Below are 27439 nucleotides of genomic sequence, written 5' to 3'. Positions count from 1 at the left end.
TGGTAAACTGGCTGGGATTTCTGGGAGCTCTAGGCCAAAACATCTGGGGACCCACAAGTTGAGAACCACTGTTCTAGCACATCTGTATGAGAAATTTTCAATGTCACTTGCAGGATCATCTTTTTCTCATTTTTCTTTCTTACAGTTTTTTCAATTCTGCTCTTCTCCTACAGACGTTGTACAGATCTTTACAAAAGTTAGGTTTGCTAAATGACTTTGTTACAGCAGGTCATTAACTTATTTTGCTACTATTCTATGTCTGAATTCAAATACTATGAAAAAGGGTGAAAGTAAACTTCAAAACACAAACTTCTGCTCAATATTTTCATCAGACCTTACTAAAATAGATGTAGATTAACAGGATTCTTATGTAGGAAATTATTAACTTAATTCAACACTATACAGAACATATATATTACTCGATGCACAAAACAGTACTAAACTGTTCCAGTATGGAAAATCACTAAACCAAATCTAATATTCAGCTAATAAAAGTGCACTAAAATATGGAAATACGATTAGGTTGGGATTCCAATTGATTGAACAGTTGCAACATACTGAATATTCCAAGATCATCAATATGTAAATACTGTCCTATTTTTCAACTGTAAAGCAGCAATGATATTTATAATGATTCACAGCCAATGATTCCAACCCCTTTATTTACAGCTGCTCAAGTTTGGTCTTCCAGATGTTTTGGACTCCCAGAAGCCCAACCCAGCATGACCAACCTTCAGAAATTCTAGGAGCTAAAGTCCCAAACTTCTAGAGGACCAAAGTTTGAGAATTACTGTTATAGAGTAAGCACCTCATTGTTTACAACAGGGCCACATGCACTCCTTGACCCATAATGTAACTTTAAATATAATTTCAACTTGCATCCTTGGCCTGTTTTAGGCCTCAGTACCACTTTGTTTAAGAAACAGGAAGTGATAGAATGGTCATTTATAATCAAAGTGCTTTTGGAGATCTCACAGGACACCTCTGGGACACAGGTGTGTTTAAAAGGGCAAATCAACCCCTTTCCCAGTTTCAGGACACTGCCTGTGTATTTGTAGTTACTGTTACCATAGTTCATAATCAAAGAACACATTTATGTCCCATATACTTGAACATTTTGGAGGCTAGTTAATGAAACAAGCACATTTTGGTCAAATGAGCAACTTCATGTTACTTTATATAGTAAGATTTGATATACTTCTTACAGCTAAAAGGATTTTCTTCAATTCTTCAATTTATTGCAAGCAACAATATGATGTTGGAAGTACATTTTAGAAAATGTATGAAAGGCAACTCTCAAATTACCTTGCAAAGCCAACTCCACGACTTGTGCCATTGGAATCCCGAAGTATTCTTGTAGATATAACCTGTCCAAATGGTTTCAGCATATTTTCAAGCTCTTGCTCATCCATTGAAAGTGGCAAGTTGGAAATATACAAATTAGTTGGATCCTGCTCTTGTTGCTGGAAAACAATCAATTTTTTCCCCATTAGTTCTCAAAAGAGTAATGGACATTTTGAAAATACAATGCTATCCACGAAAATACAAAACCTACTCCACTATCACAAACCTCCAGAATAAAGTGGTTCAAACTCTCTGGGCTGCAGCCAAAAAACCTTTAATTCTGAAGCAGTTGAACAGCAGACTCTCAGACTTCACTGCGAGATCAATGAAAGTCCTCCAGAGAAATGGCTTAGGACTAAGCATTATGATTATATCTACTCAGTGCTAATAGCATCACAACATGAAGCTCTTCCTATGTGACAATGTAGGCCATGGCCATCTCCACTGTGACATTCAAAGAGAAACAACTAAATAGAAGACAAGTATTTTCTGAATGCTGGTTGCACAACTAAAAGATGGAAAGGCATGCTCCCCTCCCTCTGCTGCCCAGTTTCCTCCTCTTGAACTCTTCCAATCACAACCAGTAAATTAAGCTGATTCCCATTAAGGTCTAAAATAGAATGCTGACACAGATGTGGTCTCACATCGACATTTTATCTAGGAATGTGGCTTTGAACATGCATCCACCATGTGTTCAGTGTTCCAAAATCCATGCCTGTGATTCAAACTTTTTGCCACCAGAATACATTCCCCATCTATGGTTTTTACCCTTGTCAATTATCCCAGGGGTCTCTGAAACTATTGGGGAAGCTGTAGACAGAAGGGGAATCTTGCCAACTGAAATGAACCATTAGATCCAAACCAGTTCATAGATCTCATGTTTGTCTTATTCTAATTTCTTCCTCCTTCCCTTCTTTTCCTTTGGCTCAAATTATTATAAAGTGAATTGCACTAACACTGAGTTTGTCAGGAAAAACTAAAAAAAAGTTTCTTTTACTTCTGGAAACTCCTAATGCCTGATTTTGGGATAAACCCTTTCTTCTCAACAACCTATGCCATAGTATGTCCCATTCAGAAGGGTTTCCAACTTCTGAGGAAGATTATGGCTAGGACTGGGAGAAGAGGGGGCAGGAAACTCAGTATTCACCAGCCCCTTTTCAATGAGTTTCCTCTGGATCCAATCCTATAAAGACGTGACCCATGTGAAACCAGAATGGCACATCCATAATGCTGTATAAATGTAAAGCATTATATGAACATGAAGTCAGAGCACGGAAACATATGAGATGCATATGTCTCTCCACAGAGGGAAGACAATGAAATGAAGCAAAACGTACAAAACCGTTCAGATGTTTTGTTTTAGCAAATTGTTGTTGGTCCTACTAAGGAGAAAAGCAGCAGACACAGCTGTGGCACTTTTAGCTGCTTAGCAACATAATAAGACATTGGCTTCTGTTTTGGGCTTTTCACTTCAGGAAGGAAAAGGTACTGAAAGCTAAAAGCTTCACGATCTGCTGAATTCACTTTGTCCTCAGGCATAACAAAACCAGGCTGATTTAAGCTAGTTCCCTTTTCTATGCATACATGCTATTTTCCATAGGCATTTGAAGATTTAAGTATCTAATAAGCATAAAGTTTTGTTCAGCATTCATTAAGTAATCGAAGCAACCAGCTACAATCTTTCATTGCAGCAGAAAAAGTAGTGACTGGAGGTCCTCTATGGTGTAAAACTCCCCGTCATCATCTGAAACTAATTAACAAAAACTCTGTGTGTGGAACTGTTCCTAACACGCAAAGCAGGGGGCGGGAGGAGAACCAAACTTGGCAGCAGGATGAGACATCTGTTTTCTCTTGCTCTGCAAAGGGTCACAGCTAACAGACCGCTATTCAAAAACATGTGACTGGGATTGCTGACAGTATGGAAGATCCTTTGGCAAATGAGGTCCAATTCTGGTTTGCCTGCCTTCCTACAGGAACCATGATGTATTCAACAGAAGGAGTTGGACCTACTTGAAAAGCATACATTCGGTGCTTTAGGTGTAGAATTATTAGTTCTTGTTCCAACTTTAGCATAGGATAGAACTATGTACTGGCACGTATAAAAATCTATTGCTTGTTTCTAGTGAGGGAAAAAACCATAGTAAAAAAAAAACCAACTACATTAGCTAGATAATTAGTTATCTATTTTCTTTTGTTCCAAAATAGTGTGGCTAGTGTTCTTATTCACTGATAATTTTATAAATAATTTCAGTTACACTGAACTGCTTTTAATAACATTAAAGACAGGGTAATTGTTTAGTCATATGATTCTTGTCTTTATGCACACCCTGTCTCTTTTTTTAAAAAAATGACTCGTAGCATACGTTGAAATAATTGTGTTCCAAGACTTATTAGAATACTGTACTTGGTCCTGAAATCACAATGTCTATAATGAGAAAATCCCTGTATCCAATATATTGTCGAAGGCTTTCATGGTTGGAATCACTGGGTTGCTGTGAGTCTTTCAGGCTGTATGACCATGTTCCAGAAGCTTTCTCTCCAGACATTTCGCCCACATCTGTGGCAGGTATCCTCAGAGATGTCTCTCTTTTATGAATAGATTTCAGTATGCTGTGCAATACCTCAATCTTCCAAATATATATATATATATATATATTAAAAAAACTTTTACTTTCTTGGTTTCAATTCCAGTCCACATTAACTGTATTAGCTCTATGAAAAGCAGCAGTCACAAAAAAAAATCAAAAGGAGCTGAGGCTGGGAATACTATTATTTCTAAGACAATTCATTTCTTATATCTATAAATTCATATGAATGAATTTCAGTCACTTGAATATATCACCCTGTCATTTGAGGTCTGTGGACAGAGCACGAGTCTATATTCTCACATCTACAGAAACCTGAATATCGGCATTTATAATTTCTACATTGGTGTGTGTAATATTGTTCCTGCTGATAAATGAAGAATAGCTTTGAGAGCTTTCCCTGACCCACAAACGATGTATGAAATACCTGGACTGTTGTTATGTTGTCAATGCTCTTGTTTTACCAGTACTGGTTTTCTGGTTTTATTGTTTTTATATCTGTAAATGCTGTGAATACTGTTTTGTAAAGCAAAACAAAAATGGAATATATAAACAAAGACTGCAAGATAGCCATCATCCATCAATAATTAAAAAAAGATTAACAGGGATTAGTACAGCTTTGCTTAACAAGCTATACCTTAAGTATGTATCTGTGCTGGCAGCAGTGAAGGAATACCACTACCTGAAAGAACCTCGATATGCCTTTCTACTCATCTCTTTAAGAAATTGAGAAGTGGAAAAAGAAATGCGGTGGCAGAAACTTCCTATCACCCACATTTATCTAATTGTATTTTAATCCTGATTTTCCAAAGGCCCCTGGAAAGTTAGAGCATTAAAAGCTAAACAAAAACAAACAAAGCTGGAGAAATAAATGATGAAAACAGAATACAGGGAAAAGGGGCATGTGGAAAGTTTCTTCCTGTCTTCCTCCCAAGATGATAATCTCTCTTGATGTTGCACAAAGCACAGCATAGCTGGAAATCTGAAGGAACACTTCTGCTTGTGTTTAAGAACTTTGTCTGTTTTTTAATCACACGGTATTAGGTAGGACAAACCTGAAATTATTTCCCGCACAGTGTGCTACAATTCTCCAATATTTCTAATGGGCGAAGAGCCTGTTGTTAACATAACAACATAGAGTGTTTCCAGATGGATGCCTCCTTGCACTATTTTTCAAAAGATACTGTATAGCTGTTCTGCCTTTCCCTTCTTAATGGATTTTTTGTGGTAAGAAAGAAGATGGAAGACGTGGTGGAAAAACACAGAAGGGTTACAAATGGAAGGTGACATCATCTGGGTCCCACATAAAAATTCAGTGAATGAGGCAAGGCAAGCACATAATAGAAGCCTTGCCTGGAAGCATTAGTCATTATTTACTTCCTTCCTCCTTGAAGAAGGCAAACTAAGATTAGTGGAAAAGGGAGGGAATCATGTACATCTAATGACAGAGGCGAGAGGAAGCACATCACTGATGCTGTTACACAATCCATTCTCTCAGCCAACAAAGGGGGAAAAATTAGAAGATTCTTGGTGAAAGAAAATTAGGCTCAAACAACACATACCACATGGTGTATTTTTATCTTGAAGTTTAATCACCTTGCCTACTTTTATGCCACAGGTTACAGAAGTTTTTTTTGAACCATGTGTCTTAACAATTTGGAGAATTAGACAAAAACTAACACCTGAATTTTCACAGGGATTGACATAAGCGTCAACATTTAGGTAGTAAAAATAAAATATATTTTGTTTTATTGTAATTGCCTGGGCTTTGCCTCATGTTAGCCGCCCTGAGTCCCTTTGGGGAGATGGAGGAGGGGTACAAAAATAAAGTTGTTGTTGTTGTTCATTCTATCAGAATGCTATTTTTCTGCAATGGTAGGGAGTCTATTAAAAAGACTGTCCTTCATTTATTTTGGTCTGAAATCTACAGAAGAATAAAACCAGCTGAGTTTGGTGAGACGTTCTTTCAGATAAATGGAAATAAGACTATAATTGAAGTAAGAATCGAGTACCAAATAGCTGAAGAAAGGGAGGACATGTTTAAAGATCAGAAGCTGTCAACATGTTTTCAACATTTAATGGCTAACATGTAAGCAAGCTGAACTACAGAAGATATCCCCAACATTCAAAAAGACAAAAAAAAAAAAGGGGGGGGGGGCTAGAGAACACCAAGCATGAACTCTCCCTAGAAGCCATACTGACTAAATTGCATTTTGGACATATTATGAAGAAGACATGATCCAACAGAAAGAACAATATGACTTGGCGTGGTAGAATGCAGTAGGAAAAAAGGAAGACCACATTCCAGATGGATGGACTCAAGACAGCAAAGGCCCTGAATATGAAAGGCATGAGCAGTGCTGTTGATGACAGGAGGACTTGGACTTAGAGGTCTCATTCATAGGGTCACCATAAGTTGAAGTTGACTTGAAGGTAATAATAAATAAATAAATAAGGGATAAAGTGAGGCAATCAAATGAAGTTTAGATCTTACACATACATTTATGGTGTCCAAATTAAATGCCATCAAAAGAAAAAATACTATTTACTGAATTTCATCCAACAGCAAGGACAGACACTAAGGATTGAGAGACTATTGCTGTGCATATACTTGCTTTCCCAGAACAGGAAGGTACAACCCCATGAATCTAATGAAGTTTTTTTTTTTTTCGTGTCAGGAGCAACTTGAGTCGCTTCTGGAGTGAGAGAATTGGCCGTCTGCAAGGACGTTGCCCAGGGGACGCCCGGATGTTTTTTTTGGATGTTTTACCATCCTTGTGGGAGGCTTCTCTCATGTCCCCGCATGGAGCTGGAGCTGATAGAGGGAGCTCATCCGCACTCTCCCCGGGTGGGATTTGAACCTGGCAGCTTTCAGGTCAGCAACCCAACCTTCAAGTCACTTAGTCCACTACACCATCTGGGGGCTCCTATCTAATGAAGTGAAAAGGTATTTATTTAGGTAAACCTTTCAACATGTGTCAACTGAGAACCACACTTTATCCAACTGGCACGACAGCTTGCTCCATAATAGATCTGTTAGCCTTTGAAGTGTTGCAGAGTCCTGCTGCTGTAAGAACAATCCAGTTGCCTCTCTAGAAATCCTCACTACCTCCCACTCTCAGTGCTAATGAGTATTCATATGCAGAAAACGCATGAAGCAAATTTCACTAAAATGAGGGTATGAGACACACTGGTGTAATTACAACTGTTGAGTTAAGCTTCTAACTCAACACTGACAACTATAATATTGCAACAAAGTTTCGGACATCATGTTGTTTCACATAAGATCTCTCAATCTAATTTCATTATGCTATTTCCAATCCTGTTTCTGGAAAGATAAATTTAAACAGAAAAACTGGTGCTCTATACACACTGCTCTTAGATCTCTGTGCGTACAGAAAAGAGACGGTCTTTACTTCCTGATTATAGTAGCATTCAAAAAAGACAAGAAGCAAGGCTGAAAGGAGCCTTTATTTCTTTCTGGACTGGGGTACAAGAACATAGTTGAGCAATCTGAAACAGGGTTTCTTTTCAATTCACAAGAATGGAGACATTCCTAAGTGCCATGTGGAAAAGAGACCAATTCTTTGTATGAAGACATTTTTGGAGCTTTTAAAAAACAATGCAGTGAAACCTATTAGATGCTCTAGATTCAGAATGCAGATCGTGTCTATATTTTATAGCGGCATTTGCTAAGGGATGATCAAGTTCAGGAATAGTTAGTTTACATTTTGTATGTTGACATTACAGACTTTGCCTCAAATGAAACGAATTCTTGTTCAGTGCTATCTATAACAATAAAGCTCTGACTCCGGAATCAGCCTGGAAAACTCTGATCCCTTTTCTTTTTTCTTTTTTCTAGTAAAATGTGGGCTAGACAAAACTACGGTTAGGTGGATCTGTAAATGGCTAAACGAACGAACCCAAAGGGTGCTCACCAATGCATCGTCTTCATCATGGAAAGAAGTGACAAGTGGAGTGCCGCAGGGCTCCGTCCTGGGCCCGGTTCTGTTCAACATCTTTATTAACGACTTAGACGAAGGGTTAGAAGGCACGATCATCAAGTTTGCAGACGACACAAAACTGGGAGGGATAGCTAACACTCCAGAAGACAGGAGCAGAATTCAAAACGATCTTGACAGACTAGAGAGATGGGCCAAAACTAACAAAATGAAGTTCAACAGGGACAAATGCAAGATACTTCACTTCGGCAGAAAAAATGGAAATCAAAGATACAGAATGGGGGACGCCTGGCTTGACAGCAGTGTGCGCGAAAAAGACCTTCCAGACCGTCCAGAGGAGGGCGACTAAAATGATCAAGGGTCTGGAGAGCAAGCCCTATGAGGAGCGGCTTAAAGAGCTGGGCATGTTTAGCCTGCAGAAGAGAAGGCTGAGAGGAGACATGATAGCCATGTACAAATACGTGAAGGGAAGTCATAGGGAGGAGGGAGCAAGCTTGTTTTCTGCTGCCCTGCAGACTAGGACGCGGAACAATGGCTTCAAGCTACAGGAAAGGAGATTCCACCTGAACATCAGGAAGAACTTCCTCACTGTGAGGGCAGTTCGGCAGTGGGACTCTCTCCCCCAGACTGTGGTGGAGGCTCCTTCTTTGGAGGCTTTTAAGCAGAGGCTGGATGGCCATCTGTCGGGGGTGCTTTGAATGCGATTTCCTGCTTCTTAGCAGGGGGTTGGACTGGATGGCCCATGAGGTCTCTTCCAACTCTACTATTCTATGATTCTATTATTTATTTATTTTTGCTTTATTGTTGTGTTTTATTTGTTTGTAGCTGTACTTCTGCTGTTAAATGTTGGCCTTACAGTTTTTTTAAAAAAAGAAGCTCAATATTTACATTCCAAAGGAAATTTACATATTTATATCATTTGCTTTAGCTAGCATTTTCATGAGTACATATAAGAAGAAATATAGATATTTAGACTCCATTTGAATAGAGTATTACATTTAGTTTATGGATGGAGGTCCAAGAATGGGGCAGTCAGGCCAATAATATCCAATTAGGAGTACATTCTGCTATGAGTTTATGCCTCAGAGAATGGATAAGTCTGTTAGTGACTACTAATTAGTATGAATGTTTTCTCTAGTAACAGAAGGACAATGCCTCTGAATTCTAGTTTCTGGGGTATGAGGGAAAAGTGCTATTGTGCGCTCATGTTCTGTCTGGGGACTTCTCCTAAAGCTGCTAAGGTTTCCCAAGTAAGGCAACATATACGTACGCAGCAGTATTAAGGCCCCCTTCCACACAGCTGAATAAAATCCCACATTTTCTGCTTTGAACTGGAATATAAGGCAGTGTAGACTCAGATAACCCAGTTCAAAGTAGATATTGTGGGATTTTCTGCCTCAATATTTTGGGTTATATGGCTGTGTGGAAGGGCCCTAGGACTAAATGGTGTATAAAACTATTTTTAGGTATTTTCCAAGAAGGAAATTATACTACACCTCCTGGATTTTTTTCTCCATTCTAGATGAAGTCTCTTATGCTATCATTTCTTCAAAACATGAAACTTTTAAAATGGTATTTTCTAACAGGTGTTCTTTTGTTGTATACAATCACAGAGAAAGCCTAAATACTCTAAAGGTACTAGACCCCATCTAATCTTGGAAGTTAAGCAGAGTCAGCCCTGGTTATTTTAGTTAGTACTTGGATGTCAGACAGCCAACAAATATTAAGTGCTGTAGTCTAGGTTTCAGAGGAAGCAACTGGCAAAATCCCCTTTGAGGAATCCATGTCTAAGAAAGTCCTATGAAATACATGTTGATTAGTACCTTGTTCAACATATAAAAAAGCAAGAACATTGTTTCCACAGCCAAGGTCCATCATTATTCCACCAAAACAAAGTCAAATAAGGTTCCAGAATTAGGTTCTATTTTAATCCTGACTGGGCTATTACGTTAATTTAATGTCACATGAGATCAAATGAAAAGCCTCAATCCAAGTGGGAAAGTTCTAAATTCTCACCTCATCAACCTCACTACTCATATACAGCATATATAGTACAGGTTTAGGGGTAAAGTGCAGTGTGGTCTTCCTGCAAAGCCCTGGAAGAGAGAGAACTACAGTACTTTTGTCAGTTTGGTATCTGAACAAGCTGGGAATGAGGATACACATGGTCATAAAACAGATACTATCAAATATTTTGGAAAATTTTGAAAGGACATCTGACAAACTCTGAAAGTACTGTAGTAACTCTAAGTACGGCCTAATTCCCACTGAGAAGATAATCTTCAGTCTTGCCTGCACCATTAGAGATTGCAAGTGGAAGCTCGAAGGACTTAATATAAATCATCGTCCACAGTATAGCAAACTGTAAGACAGGGAAAAGTTATAGTTCTAACTTCTTTCTAATATAGTGGTTATCTCTGTGATCATAGTCTACAAAAAAAGCATAATTAAATCTTGTGGGCACTCAGCCACAGTATGAAGTCATTCAAAACAAACACGAGTTTATCATTTCAGAAAGAGCCAGAAGCCAGCCACCATATTGGTTAGAAATGAACACTATATATGTTGAAATTACACTCTTTATTTCTGCTTTAATAGAGACGTGATGGATCCATAGAATAATAGAATTAAAAGAGACCCCAAGGGCCATCCAGTCCAACTTTTTGCAAGGCAGGAAAAGCACAATCAAAGGACCCCCGACAGATGGTCATCCAGTCTCTGTTTAAAATCTTCCAGAGAAGGGGACTCCATCAGACTCCCAGGCAGCATAATCCACTGCTGAACAGCTCATACCATCAGGAAGTTCTTCCTAATGTTCAGGTGGCATCTTTTTTCTGCAATTTGAACTCATTGCTCCATGTTCTACAGAGCAGCAGAAATCCATGTTGCCCTCCCTCCTTAATGTGACATCCTTTCTCAATATTTAAACATGGCTGTTCATTTGAATCCCAACAATCATCCAAGCAGGTGTGGGCAAAGCATAGACCTGTCAATATTATTGAATCTCCCATCAACATGAGGCAAAATTGCCACTCATGAGGAATGCTGGGAATTGTAGTTCAGCAAAATCTGCAGCACTTTGCACCATATATGGCAACACAAAAATGCAACACATTTTGTGCTGTGTTTCTCCAAACACGCAAATACTGTCAAATACATGTGTGTACACATCTTGTTTGTTGCTTAAATTTATACACTAATATATCATGTCAACTTTATTCTGGAAAGAAACTTATTTCTTGATCTGAAAGCATATATATCTTTGTATTGAAAGAAAACACACTCTGGCATGGCGGAGGGTTGATTATAATTGAAAACAAATGGGCAATATTTCTAGGAATTGTGTGTGTGTGTCACATGGCTAGGTATTAAATATTATGACACCATCAGTAATATAGAGACTCAAAGAACTACCATAATCTAGGAAAGACGTCTCATTTAACTCTACTAAGATCAAGTGCTTATGCATGTGATAAAATGTGCATTAAGTAATAAACATATGGTTTTCATTTTGTTTTCCTGGAACCCATCCAAGGACATTTCAGGTTATTAGCTCCACTGTTCCCCAGCTGAGAAAGTAGGGAAAAAAGTATCAGCTGAAAAAGACATCTTGGCTTACAATACTAAAGAACAACAGGGCTGACAGAAAAGGAGGACTGAATAACATTTAGGTCATTTTAAAAAAATCCCACACAAAATCTCTCATGTTTAAACACTTCAATATTCTATGCAGTATTCCAGCTTACAGTAGGTTTTCAAAGCAGGAAGAATAAATTTTAAAGAACAGCTGTCATGTATACCTAACATGTGATCACCTTGCCAATAAGGGATTCAAATGGAAGGGTTCTAACAAATCAGCATGATCATTTTTTACCACTATTCATTAATCAGGTGAGAATCCCACATACAAGTATGGGACTGCCCTTAAGGAATTTAAATAGTTGCATGTCTCAGACTAACAGCTCTGCCAAGGCTTAACTCTTACTCCAAGATGAACATGGAAGACCTGATTGAATGTAGACCTTAGCTTTGATACAGTGAGAACAGATTGCCCACAAGCAGTAGAGGCAATCTGCATATGGGTAAAGGCTTCCATTGAAGGGAGTGGGTATTTTCTGTTTTTGTTGCTGCTTCTGTTGTTGTAGTGTGCCTTCAAGGGTGCCTATGGCACTCTTAAAGCAATATTATCACTGGGTTTTATAATTATTGTTATTATTATTATTTATTAATTATTTATTTATTTATATACAGCTCTATCTCTCTGAAGGGACTCAGTGTGGTTTCCAACATAGGCAAAACATTCAATTACTAGTACAAAACATTTAACACAACCATAATAAAACATTAACATAATTACTGTGACACAACATATTCATATTCTTGGCAACATTTGTTCAGAAAAATTATCCTTTGTCTTTCTCTGAGGCTGAGAGAGTGTAACTTGCCCAAGGCTACCCAGCGAGTTTCATGGCCAAGTAGGGATTAGAACCCTGGTCTCCAGAATCAAAATCCAATACTTAAACCCCAGCATGCTATTGGCTCTAAAGAGATGTAAATGTTGAGTGCAATGGAGGGGCTTGATTTGGATCAGAACACCATAATAGAGATGTATCAAAACCTTCCTTCCTCATGCTTCAGACAAGATCTCCTGCAGCCATGTAGGTGTTTAGGATATACTGTATTAAAAATACCACAAAAATTGGGCCTCACTTTACAAGTGAGGTTCAGCCATTTCTTTTTACCTATTTGACTATACATGTTGTAGTAGACTAATCGTGGAGTTCTGGACTGACAATACTGTCTATCCTTATACTAGGGCGAATGTAATTTTAATCTGGCAACATATTGAAAGCTTCATGAATTTCTACCGTTGGTTTTCAACACCCATAGGTAAATATAAATCAGCTTTCTGGAGGCTATGCTATATAAAAGGAAAGGAATTAATTCTTACCAAAAGTGTTTTAAATTAAAGTTCTCATAAAATTGGAAACTTTAAAAATGATTTTTTTCCCTTATATTTGTGCTATACTCTTTCTGTGCTTCTCTATTTAACAAGATGTGTTGCTAAATTTTCAAGAAATCAAAGATTTTCTGCTGAAAGGAGTTCAGATCCTGAGGAGAACTTCATGCTTGTGGTGGACAGATCCACTAAAATTAATGAGCCAATTCAAATAAACTTGTTCAGACACAGCCTTGCTACAGTGACAGTTGTAGAGATGAAAAGACAGATGCTGCTTGAGTGCCCTGGTTCTAGGCTTCCAAGGTACATGCTGAATCAAAACAAGGCAAACTTTGTTCATACTGTGATCAACCAGATATCAACACAGAAAGCTTCCAACCAAGACTGAATGCAACAGCACTGTCCTCCTTCTTTGTGTCCCTTTAAAACTGCTATCCTAAAGCATACTGTAGCACCTCTGACACCACAGATATGATATTGCTCTTGTGACTAATAACCACCTTAATCCTTATTGTCTGTGAATTTGTAAAACCAACTTCTAAAGCCTAAAGTGACATTTTTGTGGGGAGTGGCAGTGTCTAACCCTACTTGCCCCATCAACATGACCAATGGTCATTCAGGGTCCTGGAAGTCTTATTTCAGAAAAGTAACTTTTCAAAGCTGTGCTTTGAAAAAAAAATGTATATCCAAGTTTATATTTTTCCTGTGCTCTCTTTTTATCTTATCACAATTCAGCTTTGGCTAGTATAATGCCTACCTTTCCATTTTCACCTCACCAAACGTAATCTCTCATGTTCTGACACAAGGTTCCCATCTTCTTCAGAGTCAATGCTCACTTTACATCAGTATTCTATATTGATCTTACCTTTGCCATCTGTGCTTGAACCCCAGTAGCCTTGAGAGCAGATACTGCTTTTTGAGCTGCTGCTGGACTGTCGAAGTCTACAAAGCCGTAACCTGAAATTTAAAACAGGGCTCATTTGTTGGATACAAAAAAGGAGAACTTTTCCCTTTTGGAAACTGTAAGTTTTCCATGGAAAAAATGAAGCCATGGATATTTTCTGCCCTGCATCATTGCCATAATATATTGCTTAGTTTGATCTATGTCTCTCTTATTGTGTGAAATCATGCAATGTTAGGAATCAGCAAATCATTACAGGTGAATATAAAATGCTCTTTTATAACAGTTTGAGAAATTTGGCTCATTTTAGAAGCACTTAATCCTCAGGGTTGTACAGTGCATGAAAAATGAGGAAAAGATACAGACTGAGATATTAGAATGTAAGCAGAGACCAAACAGTACTGTTTTTCAAAATGTTCATGCTTTTTTATATTGCTTGTAGTAGATGACAATGTTATATAGATTAAACAGGGCTCTGATTTATAGCATTTCCATTGTGAACTTCAGTGCTAAGCAAACAATACACTTCACCAGTTGATGAATTCACTCCACATAGAAAATGACATTTGACAAATGCTCTTTCTTAATTCTTCCAGAGTTGCTCCTATAATATTTTACTGAATCCTTAAAAAAATGGTTTTTGCAAGGGACTCAAACTAAGATGCGGAATTGGCCCTCTGATAATTTCAGCGATGCTGGGAAAGATACAAAATTGCAAAAGTAATAAGCGTAAAATCTGGCATGAGCCTTAAGGGAAAGGAGAATACTAAAAATGGATGTCATCCTAACATTGCAATCCTATCGAGGACATCTCCAAAATGTGGTTAATTGACTTCAGCAGGGCTTACTTCCTAGGAAAACGGTGTATGATTGCAATTTAATTTCATCTAAACACATCCAACCATTTCCCTCAGTGAATGCGTTTATGCATTAGGCATAAAAATCACATAGACAAATGAATGTTTTACATTACTATTATCTCCCTTTGATCCTTTTGTCATAGGAAAAACTGTCTGTATACCAAACAGTCTTTCAAGAAAATGTCTCCACAAAGCTGATGGTGATCTAAATGTTCTTTATTCTTGTTTGTCAACTTTGTCTCTGTCACAGGAGGACTAAATGGTAACATTGCTAAATTGGCTGAAGTTTCTTCTCTGCTTGGGAAAGAGGGGCTAAAACCTGATATCGTAGTGTTTACTTTTATGTTTTGCTTACTACTCATTTTGTTAGGAAATGATCTAATCTTAATTACACTGAATGGTGAAGGTCACCAAACTGAATTAATGCATCCAGTGTCTCAGAAATAAGTATATAATTTTTTCTCTCTAGTTATAATGATGTCAGTGAAAATGAAACCCTTTCCCCACTCTATTATGTATTTTTAAAGGAAGAGAACACAAACACAATTAGGGGATTGGAACATGCAATTAAGAACTGATTGACACTAGTCCGTTCTAATTAATAAGGCTAATTTACACAATATGTTATCTATTCAGATACTGTGTGCAGCCAAAGGTCTTTTGTAAGGAGTTCTCATCATGGCAGGCAAAGAAACACAATTTTCAAGTTCTTTTTCTTTCTTTGAAGCAGAGGCTAAATGCCAAACAGTGCCATGCATGTTAAATTTGACTGTAATCATCAGAAACTTTGGCATTTAATTTTAGTGTTGGGTATTTTCCAGCTCTCTCAGGAACAAATGTTCTCATGTAGTGAAAGATCAATGCAGCAATGAACAAATGCTCCAAAGCAATGCATGACTAACATACCTGGAAAAAAGGGCATCAAATGTGACTTTAAAAATCAGAACGGAAAGAAACGAATTTGTAACAAACATACCTTTGCATTTGTTTGTTGTTTTATCCAAAATAGCTTTCGTAGATACAATTTTCCCATATCTATAATTTTTTAAAAAAGAAAGAAAGCAGAAAGTTATGTTTATAATATTCCAAATAATCAGTGATACTACTATGTAAATGTGCACATGTGGGAATCTATTTATACAAATTTTGATCTTAAACAAGAGAGGGATGACAATTATGACTTAGTAGAGGAAGCCAGTTTGTAGCAAGTGTATACACCAGAGATTTTCCCCAGAGTAGATAGAGTGGCATGAGACACATGGAACAGGATTGCTTCCTTTCTATAAAGCAGGAAGTGTTGAAACATCCCAAACTCTTAAAATTAAAAAATCTTGCAGCAACTCTTGGTATTCTGAGAAAATTATTCAAGATGATGAACAAAGCATCAGGAGAAATGTTATATTTAGTCACTCCTATCAGTGGTGGTGACTGGTGTCTTCCTTGTCAATCCATTACAACTGTTAGTCAAATATTTAGTGGAGCAATCCAAATCATGGATAGTGTATTTCACATTCTCCCCTAATCATGGGAGACATCAAGGACCACAGCTGCTTTCTATTACAAAGAAATGACATCAGACAAATAGCACTGGCCATTACTTGTATCCCATATTTGATCCTGTACCGAAGTTACAGAAATGATCATGTACTTAAACTGATTTTCGAAGATTTTATGTGTGAAACTCTGGTACAACAGAAGCTATGAATGTTTTTTGGTTCCTAATTTTCAGGCTTCATGCACTCCTTACAGAAACAATTCTTACAGAAACAATCCAAACTGGAGAATATGTTGATTTTGGAGTATGTTGCTTAAATCATTATAGTCTCTTTCTTTTACTTAAATCTGGATTGTCTTTTTTCAAAAAGTGTGTGTGTGTGTGTGTAAGCTTGCAAGTTTCCCATGTCCCACATGCTTATTAGATAGAACTGGGGAAAACTCCTGTCTGAAATTGTAGAAAGCAGTTCCCAGAGAATGTAGACAAATGCTAAGCTATATGGATCAATGATCTAAGGCAGTTTCCGTACTTTCCATACAGGCACTGATTGATCAGACTGAGATTAGCTTAGACAAGAATATTGAATGCTCTCAAATCATTCTCTGGGACTGGCACATATGTCTCCTTTTAATGATAATTTATCCCAATAAATATGTTTCTGTGCCCAAAGTTCTCAATGTTTTCTGTTCAAATTGCTTGGTTTTTCCCAAAGACATGGAGACGCTTTGTACTTGTCAGCTACTCTTCAAGACAGAAAGGTTGGTTCTGTGCAGTTATTGTTGACCAGCTACCTATTAAGTGCATATTACAGTGTCGAAATTATAGAAACTGAGCAGAAATTCATAAATATGCTGTCAACTAAGACTATGGCCAAAAATGGAAACTTGTTCATAAAGGTTCACATTAATCCCAGAACAGTGATCCAGATTTCTTCTAGGAGGTAATTCAATCTGTTTTTGAATTATTATAGGCCAATAACCCCTTTAAAACATTTTCTGCTTTGTAGTAGCTTTGGATAAAATCATCAATGTTCAAAGTGAAAGGCTCCTCTCCCAAGCGTGTTGCAGGCCCTTAAATAAAATATTTTATATTCCCTTTTCAGATAAAATGTTTTCAGTGCTGCTACACAATACAACATAATATCAATTGGGAGAGAGGTGTCATTGAATATATTTTGTAATTTTATCCCCCCCCCCAACATGTTTGAAATCAATGTCTTACTGACAATTAACTCAAAAGGAAAACCCCCCATCTCACCCACTGTGAATTAATTACTTTTACTCAAAGCAGTGGCAATGTGTTAAGAGCTTGAAAGGCACAATTTTCAAAGCTTGGCTTAGCAGCACTACTGTCAGGCTATTGGCCTATTCCACAGAGTTATGCAGTTATTCAGAGTACAAATCGAAGATGTATATATTAGCTATTCAGATGGTATATTATCCAACAGAAGTACAAATGTGTCTCCTATCCAACAGCAGCAAGAGACAAGTTGCAGTACCAAAGAAGCAGAACTGATTCTCGAAATGCAACTGAGGGAAAGGTCACTGTGACATTATCAGTGTCACATCATCACTTCCTCCTTTGTTTGTCACTCAGAGGAAGTGGCAGATTTGTATCCGTCATGAGTCTACCAGCTACTGTGGTATTCATTCCTGCAAACATCACTGTTTTCAAAGACCACTGTTTTAATGTACTTGTTTTTTTTGTTTTTTTAAAAAACTTCATTGTTCACAAAGCTAATTTTAGGTGTATTGATCAAACACCTGCCTAGCATTTACAGAGTCTTCTAAAGCCTAATAAAATTACTTATCCTACCAACTAAATCTATAATTATCACATTTTTTATTACACAGCATGTATGTCATAAGGAATATGGCTTAGAAGAAATTTTATTAACAGCACACAAAAGGGCCATGGACCGTACTGTTAGGAGGTAAAGCCTTGTCTACCATGATGATTTTAATTCATTTCTGCAGCACCAATAGAGATGTCATTTTACAGAATGGCATGAGTAAAAAATTGTCAGGTCCCTACCTGAAAGATTGCCACCTACATTTTAGTCACATGGAAATAAACAGGGCAAGGAATGGAAGGACGGGGGAGGAAATAGGATAGGGAAATGTGAACATTTGTAGATACTTACAACACAACCCTTTAGATATCTTGTTGTTAACTGCCATCAACATAACACTGTTCCCCTAGTAGCAACATCTATGGTCCAAGAGGATAGTTGTGCATATTTGCAATCAAGCTGACTTTGACTTATGTTAAGCCATTTCCACGTCACCTTGTTATCAATAGTCTTCCAAATTCAGGGCCATGGCTTCCTTGATTGAGTCTATCCATCTGTAATGCAGTGTGCTTCTATTCCTACTCCCATCCACTTTCCCAACTTTTATCCATCCTAGTAAATCATGAATGTGGCTAGAATATGCTAACTTGTTTTATATAATTCCTTCTTACTAGCAAATAATTTAGAGTTGTACTTGGATCCTTTCTTTAACTTTCTCAACATTTCTATGAAATACATTAGGCTGACTACCCAAGACAGTCCAATGGGCTTGATGGCTCAAGTCCATTAAAACCACTGGCTCGAACCATTCCACAACACTTGGTTGGGTGCACCACCGAAGGTAAGTATAAATAATCTTAATTCTCTACACATTTTGACATATGTTTTTAAATATCTAGCAGTCTCTCTACATTTGAGATTTGGTCCTAATAATATCGATAATAAACCAATCAGCGTGTATAAGTCTTGTCAATTTATTCTAGGAGCTGTTGTATTCCTTCATAAGGTTCCCATTCTGCATCACCTTGTAGACAGTACAGCAAATTCAGATAAGAGATGCATTTCATGTAAATTCAAATGGTCAAGTTGTGTGATCTGGAGGATAAATTTTAGAAGTTCTCAAAAACCACCGGAGTATGGACTTTCTGTGTGTGAATGGCATTTCATAGTCTGCACCAATGGATCTATCAGTCTATCAGTCAGATGCTCCCAAATAAAAGAACTGGATTGACAAATAAGACCAAACTAGAAATCCCATTTATCAAGAAATGAACTCCTTGCTATTCTAGAAAGAATTTACCTAGATAAATTAATTCAAGCATAATTCCAAATAAGAATTTTGAACTATATCTGGAAGAATTTATTTTTTAAAATAAATGTTTTATTTTGTTTTGAAACTACTCCAACAGTCTATAATTAGAACTTTCACAAAATGTAGACAGTGGAATGCCCTAGTCAAACCAGGCAAGAGTTTTTATTTTCTTATTTACTGATAGTATTTATATCTCACCCTTGGCCCAAAAGGCTGTCAGAGAGGTTGGGAAAAAACAGATAATGTAAATCAGTCCATACTCATGCATACAATTTTAATAAGACATGACACACAAGGAGAAACTGATGGGGCGACAAGGCAGGGACGTCTTGATTCCTGCACTAGGAACCTTAGGAGGCAGTATAAACATTATCTTGTTTGCAATTCCTATTTAATTACTATGGTAGGTGCTAGGCTTAGAATCAAGGTTAGAGGAAGGAAACTGCATTTGTCTGTAGAATGGATTTCCTGGCTATTTTTGTATTCTTAGCTCTCTTGCTCTAGTAGTAACCTTCAACAGCTGCTCAAAGAAATCTAGGACTATCACTGCAGACTCAGAAGCAGGGCACATACTAAAAGCACACATTTTAACCCTTGTTCAAAGTTCCATGGTCTTACAGGACAATGTTTTAACACCTTTTTTCCTATAGAAAAAATGCTTGCAATCATCTTGTGTTTTAGGGGGGAAGAAGCAAGCTGTCCTTCATTATCTTCCCAGGAAAGGGGAAAAGATGGAACATCTGCTTTGAATCTTCCATCTCAATATTATACCAATACGTGTGTGTGTGTGCAACCTTATGGTGGCAACCTTATATTTTCTACTGTTAATATTCATACATTGTAGATAGGTGGTGCTGACGCTAAGAAACAAAAACCCAGTACAGTAGAGTCTCACTTATCCAAGCTAAACGGGCTGGCAGAAGCTTGGATAAGTGAATATCTTGGATAATAAGGAGGGATTAAGGAAAAGCCTATTAAACATCAAATTAGGTTATGATTTTACAAATTAAGCACCAAAACATCATGTTATACAACAAATTTGACAGAAAAGTAGTTCAATACACAGTAATGTTATGTTGTAATCGCTGTATTTATGAATTTAGCACCAAAATATCACGATATATTTAAAACACTGACTACAAAAGTGGCTTGGATAATTCAGAGGCTTGGATAAGCGAGGCTTGGATAAGTGAGACTCTACTGTACTTATAGACACATTAACTCCAGAGAACCTGGTGATTCATGACACTTCTCTGTTTCAAACACTTTTGTGGAAACTGGTTGTGCTCTACCTGATTTTGCAGAGATTGACAGGAATAAAAAAATACTATCAAATACCAAAGGGCACATGTTACTGTCATCCAACAAGTTTCTGTTCTGAAGAGTGAAGCGATTCAGCTAGGAGAAGAAGCTCTCACTCTTCTGGAATTAAAGGGTAACAGCTTCCAGGCATGGTCCTTCATTTGAAAAAAGAAACTATATCCTTTGAGAAAATCGTGGGACAAAAAGATGTCACAGAAAGAAGAATGGCATGAACCTATAAAAGTAATGAAAGAAGCAAAGAACTCACATACTGATGGATGGAACAGGCTGGTACAATCTATTGACATTATGTCAAAGAGTGGCCCTGTGCAAGCAATTTCCTTACAACAAGGATGGACTATTGGGCTAGAAGGAAGCACAGGATGGGAATCAATGAGGTTTGGGCACTGTATGAATGGGAATTTCTCCATTGCTTCAATGTCACAGACTTTGCAGGGGGGAAACCTGTACAATTCCATTTTGGAATATGTCTCAAATAAATTGTAAAAAAAATAAAAATAACTTTTAGAGTCATTGTGTTCAAAGGCCTAAAGAGGCCTTCATATAAAACACATTACTGTTCATTTGACACAACAAACAAACTCTTCGTACCCCACACTGAGATCTCCAGGAGCACTCTTTCCTCCTGCTACTTTCGCCCCTTATATACTGTCCCTATATCTCAGAATCTGATCCCAGGTTATCTGCTTTGAACTGTATTATGAGTCTCCACTGCCATATAACCTGGGATAAACAGATAATCTGGGATCAGATCCTGGGATATAATGACAGTGTAGAAGGGGCCTCTATCTTGTTCTTTTGAAATGTTCTAATTTTACTTAAATGGTGCTCTTCAACTAAGCCATTCAATGATCAAGTTAATCTACCTGCATCTGTCCATTCATTGTGTTTCACATTACATTAGTAATCTGCATCATATGAATGATCGATGACACTTGTAAGTCAGACACAGAAAACTTTATCACTCTAAAGATTTAAAATTTTGTTGACAAGACTGGGAACATATGAGAAGTTAAACGTACAAAGGAAGAAGATAAGTTTTCCACAGGTGCCAAAAATCCACAGAGAATTATAAAGGTAGATTCTACAGCAATAGAACACAAAAGGTTGCACATGTAGAAGACCTTCTTTGCATTTTAATTTTTCTTATCTCATTTGCATTCCTAGAGCAGAAGATGCTATGTGGGCCTAACCCCTCTTCTGCATACAGAAGGGGACTGTGACTTAGCACAATATGTTTGCACCAAATAAGAGAGAAATTTAAAAGTGCATTTCTACTTGCTCATCCTCGACAATATTTTATAACTACTTCTCAAAAGATGCTCTTCAATCCTGGTACAACACTGACAGATGACAGTTGATGTCACAGGTGGCCTTGTGCAGTTCTTTTCTTATGATACTTCTACAGACTGGAAGCAACTTTGTAATACAAAGTTTACAATAGAGGCTGCAAAGTATAAAAATGAATGTTGTGTGAAAAACAGAATACAAAAAATGCTTTTGAGATCAGGAAATGTTTATTTCCTCCCGTTTGTGGAGATCCGGCAACAGCCTCTGACTTCAAAAAATGAATGCAGGAACACATACTTTCTGTCAGCCTTGAATTGTTATTTTTGAACCCAACTACTCTTAGTTGTTTCAATATGGGGAGTGCCTTGTGATAGACCGAAAAGGAAAATTATTCCTGCGGCATCTCTAGGACATTAAGTGTATTTCCTAATCACAGCTACAAGATCTGTTTCAAGTTTATAGAGAGGGCTCCAATGTAATATTTCCAACAAGAAAGCAGGCAGGCAGGCAAGACACATCAAAGCATATTTGAGTTATTTTAAGAATACTGTACTCTGAGAAAACACACAATGCCTATGTCACCACCACATTCTGGTCATTGGGATGGATTCAGAGATCTATCTGTGGAAGTAAAACAGTCATTTCCATTATGGTGCAACTCTTGAGAAGTTACACAGCACACACAAGGCTTAATCCACTGATAATGCTGGACAAGATGGATACATGAAGTATCCCTTTCCACAGGGCTAAAAGAGGTAGGCTGTATACATTACAGTATCAGAGAGGACCCAAACCATTATTTAATAGAAAAATTATGTTCTGCAGAGTACTTTAGATCCAATATCAAAAGTTGCAAATATCTGTAAGTTTTAATATATGCATTGTGAACACTTCACTGCTGTTAGTTTATTCATTCATTCCAATGTGTTAATATGGATATACACATACAGCTTGTGATAAATAATATATTAGGGAATGACGCAACTTTTACTGTACTCTCAATAAAAATGAGAACTGAGAATTATGGAGAGGCAACCCAAATCATGTGGGTCTTGATCAAGCTATTGTAATTTACTTTTCTTCCTCTCTTAATTATTATTCAAGTGGTCATCTAAAACAGTTCCTTCCAAGCAAAATCTTATCTTCTCTGCACAAAAAAAGAGAGAAAAATTTCAACATTTTAAAATGAAAAACTATTTAATAGACACTAGATACGATTCTCTCATCCTTGAGTCTTGAACTAATTACTGGTCTGATTTGGGATAATCTTGCTTGAAAATGATTATTTTGTAAAAGAGAGATAAAAGATACATAGACAACCACATTAATTTATACACACAACAAATTATATTTTAAAAACATTAAGAAAATGCATCAAAACATTTGAATCTTTGTATAGATCATATCTACAAACAATATATTTGTGTGTGTGTGTGTGTGTATTTAGTTCTGGGGTAATTTTGTAGACAGTGAATTATTAATTTAAAAGTGAGTATGTATGCCTTCAAGTCATCTGTCGACTTAGGCAATCTCATACATTTCATAGGGTTTTCTTTAGGCAAGGATTTCTCAGAGGTAGCCTTGTCAGCTCCTTCCTCTGAAACATAGCCCACAGCACCTAGTATTCTACAATAGATTAAATATAAGCGAGAGTCATTACTTTGATTTCAAATGGGAGTGTAAAGATCATGTTTAAATCACTCTAATGGAAAAGATGAGTCTGCGAGGTGGTTATTTACATGCTCATGCTCAGTACAATTTTCATTACAGACAGTATTATTTCATTACCCATTTCACCATTTCCTTTTATTCATGGTAAAAAAACACATTTACAACTGCCATTTTCAGAATAAGTGCTTCACTTAGGAATAAACACACTTGTTCACATATTTAGAGACTATCATTAAATGTAGCACACTCCACCTCTATACTGTTTCTGAAAAATTAAATTTACTTGCACATGGCAGAAAGGTGCCTATTATACTCTACAATACAATGTGATGTGATATTATCCTGAGGTTAAAGCTCCTGAATGAGAAGCTGCAAGAATAATGCAATACTTGTGTCTGAAATTCCCAACAGTGTTTGATACACACATATCAGGGGTGTCAAACTCATTTTCACTGAGGGCCACATCAGTCTTATGGCCATTTGTAATTCTAAGACTATATAAGGTAACTATGTTGCCTTGACATTGAAAGCCTCACAGGGCACATAAAAAGATGTGGTAGGCCTTGATTTGGCCCACAGGCCTTGCTTTTGACATGTGTGGCATAGACCATGTCATGGGATGCTGTATCTCTCTCTACCAAATATCCATGTAAAATTACTAAATGTTAGAAATCCAAATCACTTGTTTGTATAGTTGTAAATGTCATATCACAAATGGCATATGCACAAAACAGAAAAGCAGGTTAAGAACACTCTAATAAGATTATCTTTAGTAAAATCACAATTATTCAAGAAAATTTTAAAGACTGTGTTCAATTATATTTTCAGACTGTGTTCAATTGTATTTAATTCCTAGGTCAGGAATCAAAATTCAACAAGCCGGTGAGCTGGATTGTATCCTTGCAGAAATGGGCACTATTTCTTGCACAATTGGCTGCAAAAAAAGAAAAAAATGTGGGGGTCCAATGGAAACCAGCTCTGCTAGCTCTGGAAATTCATCAAATGCAAATGGACCTTGTAGTAGCAAAACACCATCAGTAAATGCAGGTCTTTTCCTGGAAGCACATTTACAACTACAGAGATTTTATACAGTCAATATTTATTCATTTTTTCCAAAGCAATATGTTTTAATGTGCCACATTTTCTATGTTTCATCTGCACTGTTTCAGTTCTGAGTATTGTATCTAGCTAGTATAGCCTGTGTTTGTCATAGTTATCTATTGTCTCTGGACGATGGATCTACCTATTGCTTTCTTCCCATTAGTATTGGATAGTGTAACTCATGGAAAGGGTCTTTGATTATCTTTCCAAGAAGAGTTACCTGGCTTGTTGTAGCCAGTAAGTAATGTTGCAACCAGTAGTATGAGTACCAGAAGGGGGGAAAGGGCTACTTGCGAGCAGGTGTCAGATGAAGAACAGCAAAGGAAAAGGATCCGGGATATACTTATGGCACCTACTGATGAAGACACATTCAAAGGGTTTTCAAGTGGCGGGGAGTCAATTAGGTGAGGAAGGAGATGTGGTGGATGGGAATAGAGGCACAAAGAGGGTTACTCGGGAGCAGGAATCAGATGAAGAATGGGAGAGGAAGAAGATCCGGGATATACTTACTGCTCCCACAAATGATGAGTCGTTTATGGGTTTCTCTGGGAATGATGGGTCTGGGAGTGATGAGGATGGGGAGGACACAATGGATTGGACTATGGTACAAGAGATAAGGGATATATGTGCAGAGCCAACCTCTAGTGACACATTTGTGGGGTTTTCGGGACATGAGGATTGGCAAAGGGGAGATACATCAGAATCATGGGGAAGCCTAAGTCTTGACAAGAGATGAACTGGAGGGATGGAAACAGGGGTTCACGTATGAAGACAAGGACAGCTGTAAGAGATGATGGGGTGGAGGCTAGCTCATCATCGGATAATGATGTGTAAGTTAAAAGTAGGCTCTGAAATGGGGAATTTTTGCAGAAGGCAAAGTGTCGGTTACGTATCATGTGTATTTGTCGCTGCCTGTTCTCATGTTGGGTTTTGGGTTCGGGTTCTGCAGCCTGGAGTTCATGTTACCTGAGAATTTTTGACTTGGACTGACTTCTCGTGAGTGTGGCTTTCTCCCTCCCTGGATTGTGGACTGACTTGACAACGACTTTGTTTGACGGACTTGGAAATGATGTATCCTTTGGCTTTCTTCGGCGATGACTCTTGGACTACGGCTGGCTTTGGCAATTCCTTGCAGTTAACTCTTTGGGGGCAGCGCTGTCTGTTGGAAATCTTGTGTACAGTGCTGCTTGTTTGCTGGTTACTTTGACTGCTTTTTAATGCGGTTTTTCCTTCTGTTTAACCCGGATTATTTTCGGTTTACCTTTTGGAGCCCAGTTTGGGTAAATTCTTTGAGTTTTGGCCAGAGACACTGAAGTTAAGTGTCTCTGAGCTTTTATTTGTTTTTTGCAATAAACCTTTTGTTGGACTAAATAGTGTGTGTGGCTCTTTAAGGCCTCTGTGCCTCGACATGGCTCCTACAATAATACAGTTCCTAAGAAGCAAATATTACCCCAAATGCCGTTCTCTACCATCCCAAATGTTTATATGTACGGATCTGAATCTGAACATAAGCACAGATTTGCTTTTTCAAAAAGAGTGATTACTTCTTAAACCCTGCATAACCATAACTCCAATATACACCAGGCTTTTTTTTACATCCGCACATACCCATGAACTGTTTTCTGTTTGCATATTTTACATTATTATGGAAAAAGTACTCAGCTTTAAGAGGTGAAACATTTTATAGAAGGAAAGTCCTCTGACTGTTACACTCCAAAATGGAAAGCAATATTAATCAGAAGCCTTAAAACAGATATGCCCAAGTGGCTGCCTTTTCAATTATTAACTTAATGGTTAAATTACATTCAAGTGTTAATAAGCAGAATTCATAGGAACCAGCAATATTGCAAACAGGTTCTTAGCACTGCTGATGACTAGGACAGAAAATCCAGCTCATGTTTGGCTGTTAAAGCAGGAACAAAGTCTTGTGGCACTTTAAAGACTAACCTTCTATGTCAGGGCCCAGACCATTAAATGCTGAAGTCTTTAAGTACACACACAAATACTGGGAGTCATAACATATTATTAAATATAATATAAAATAAAACAAAACTGCACGAGTTTGAACCATTCCTAACTCTGGCATGAATAGGCACAGCATTTTTTTAAAAGCCAGTTACTCTTTGTATTGAATGTCTAAGCACGAAAGTGACACCCACAAATGCAAACCTCATGATTTACTTTTTTCAGTTTACCAAAAGGATGGAGGGGTGTCTGAGCTTGGATGTCAATTTAAAAATAATATTACTTGAAACATGTTGCTCTGAGAGGTTAAAATAAGCATATTGTTGAGCCTTTTACAGTCAATGGAAAGACTGATGATGCGGTTTGGTTTTTCCATGTCACAACCAATACTTGCTTGCTATATTTTTCTATTATCGGGGTGCAGGTGGCATTAAATAAACTTCTACAGTGCTTTACAATTAAAAAAAATTAGGCCATTTTCTTATTTTTGAAAGTTTTTAAGAGTATGAAAAGATAATAAAAACTGAATATGCAATGTAACAAATTACTAAAATAGTTCTACAGCAAAAACAGTAATCTTTCCACACTTGTGGATATTAGGTGTGCAGGGTCCCCACAAAAGCTGAAAAACCATGAATATAATTAACATTGCACACATTTGATTTTAACCTGAGAGTACACTTCTCTGGGCATTCGCAAGGCTAAAGCGCAAAATGAGCTCAGGCTTGCCAGGGACATAAAAAACAACAAAAAAGGCTTTTTTGCTTACGTTGGTAGAAAAAGGAAGAAAAAGGAGGCGATAGGGCCACTGCAAGGAGAAGATGGGGTGATGGCGACAGGAGATAGGGAAAAGGCAGAACTGCTTAATGCCTTCTTTG

At 37.5% G+C, this 27439-nt stretch overlaps 1 protein-coding gene and 1 long non-coding RNA gene across 6 annotated transcripts in view; one reads left to right on the top strand and one right to left on the bottom strand.

Annotated features, from left to right (window-relative positions):
* Nucleotides 1–21036, top strand: part of LOC107983377 (uncharacterized) — an 85220-nt gene extending 64184 nt beyond the window's left edge. Inside the window, exons 3-4 of one of the 2 annotated variants that reach the window (XR_010001322.1) lie at nucleotides 18641–18740; nucleotides 20516–21036. This is a non-coding gene — a long non-coding RNA (uncharacterized LOC107983377). Of the gene's footprint in view, nucleotides 1–18640; nucleotides 19245–20515 lie in introns of those variants that run through there. The other variant, XR_001730815.2, reaches the window with a different exon arrangement.
* Nucleotides 1–27439, bottom strand: part of rbms1 (RNA binding motif single stranded interacting protein 1) — a 175124-nt gene that overhangs the window by 21798 nt on the left and 125887 nt on the right. For all 4 annotated transcript variants that reach the window (XM_003226358.4, XM_008119147.3, XM_008119146.3 and 1 more), the window contains exons 3-5: nucleotides 15589–15647; nucleotides 13717–13808; nucleotides 1306–1463 (exon numbers count right to left, since the gene is read on the bottom strand). In XM_003226358.4, coding sequence (XP_003226406.1) covers nucleotides 1306–1463; nucleotides 13717–13808; nucleotides 15589–15647 — 309 coding nt within the window. The remainder of the gene's footprint in view (nucleotides 1–1305; nucleotides 1464–13716; nucleotides 13809–15588; nucleotides 15648–27439) is intronic.

Source organism: Anolis carolinensis, chromosome 1 (genome assembly GCF_035594765.1).
Source record: "Anolis carolinensis isolate JA03-04 chromosome 1, rAnoCar3.1.pri, whole genome shotgun sequence".
Classification (NCBI taxonomy): Eukaryota; Metazoa; Chordata; class Lepidosauria; order Squamata; family Dactyloidae; genus Anolis; species Anolis carolinensis.
Note: the sequence above shows the minus strand (reverse complement) of the source record. Positions and strands in the feature narration are given on the sequence as shown.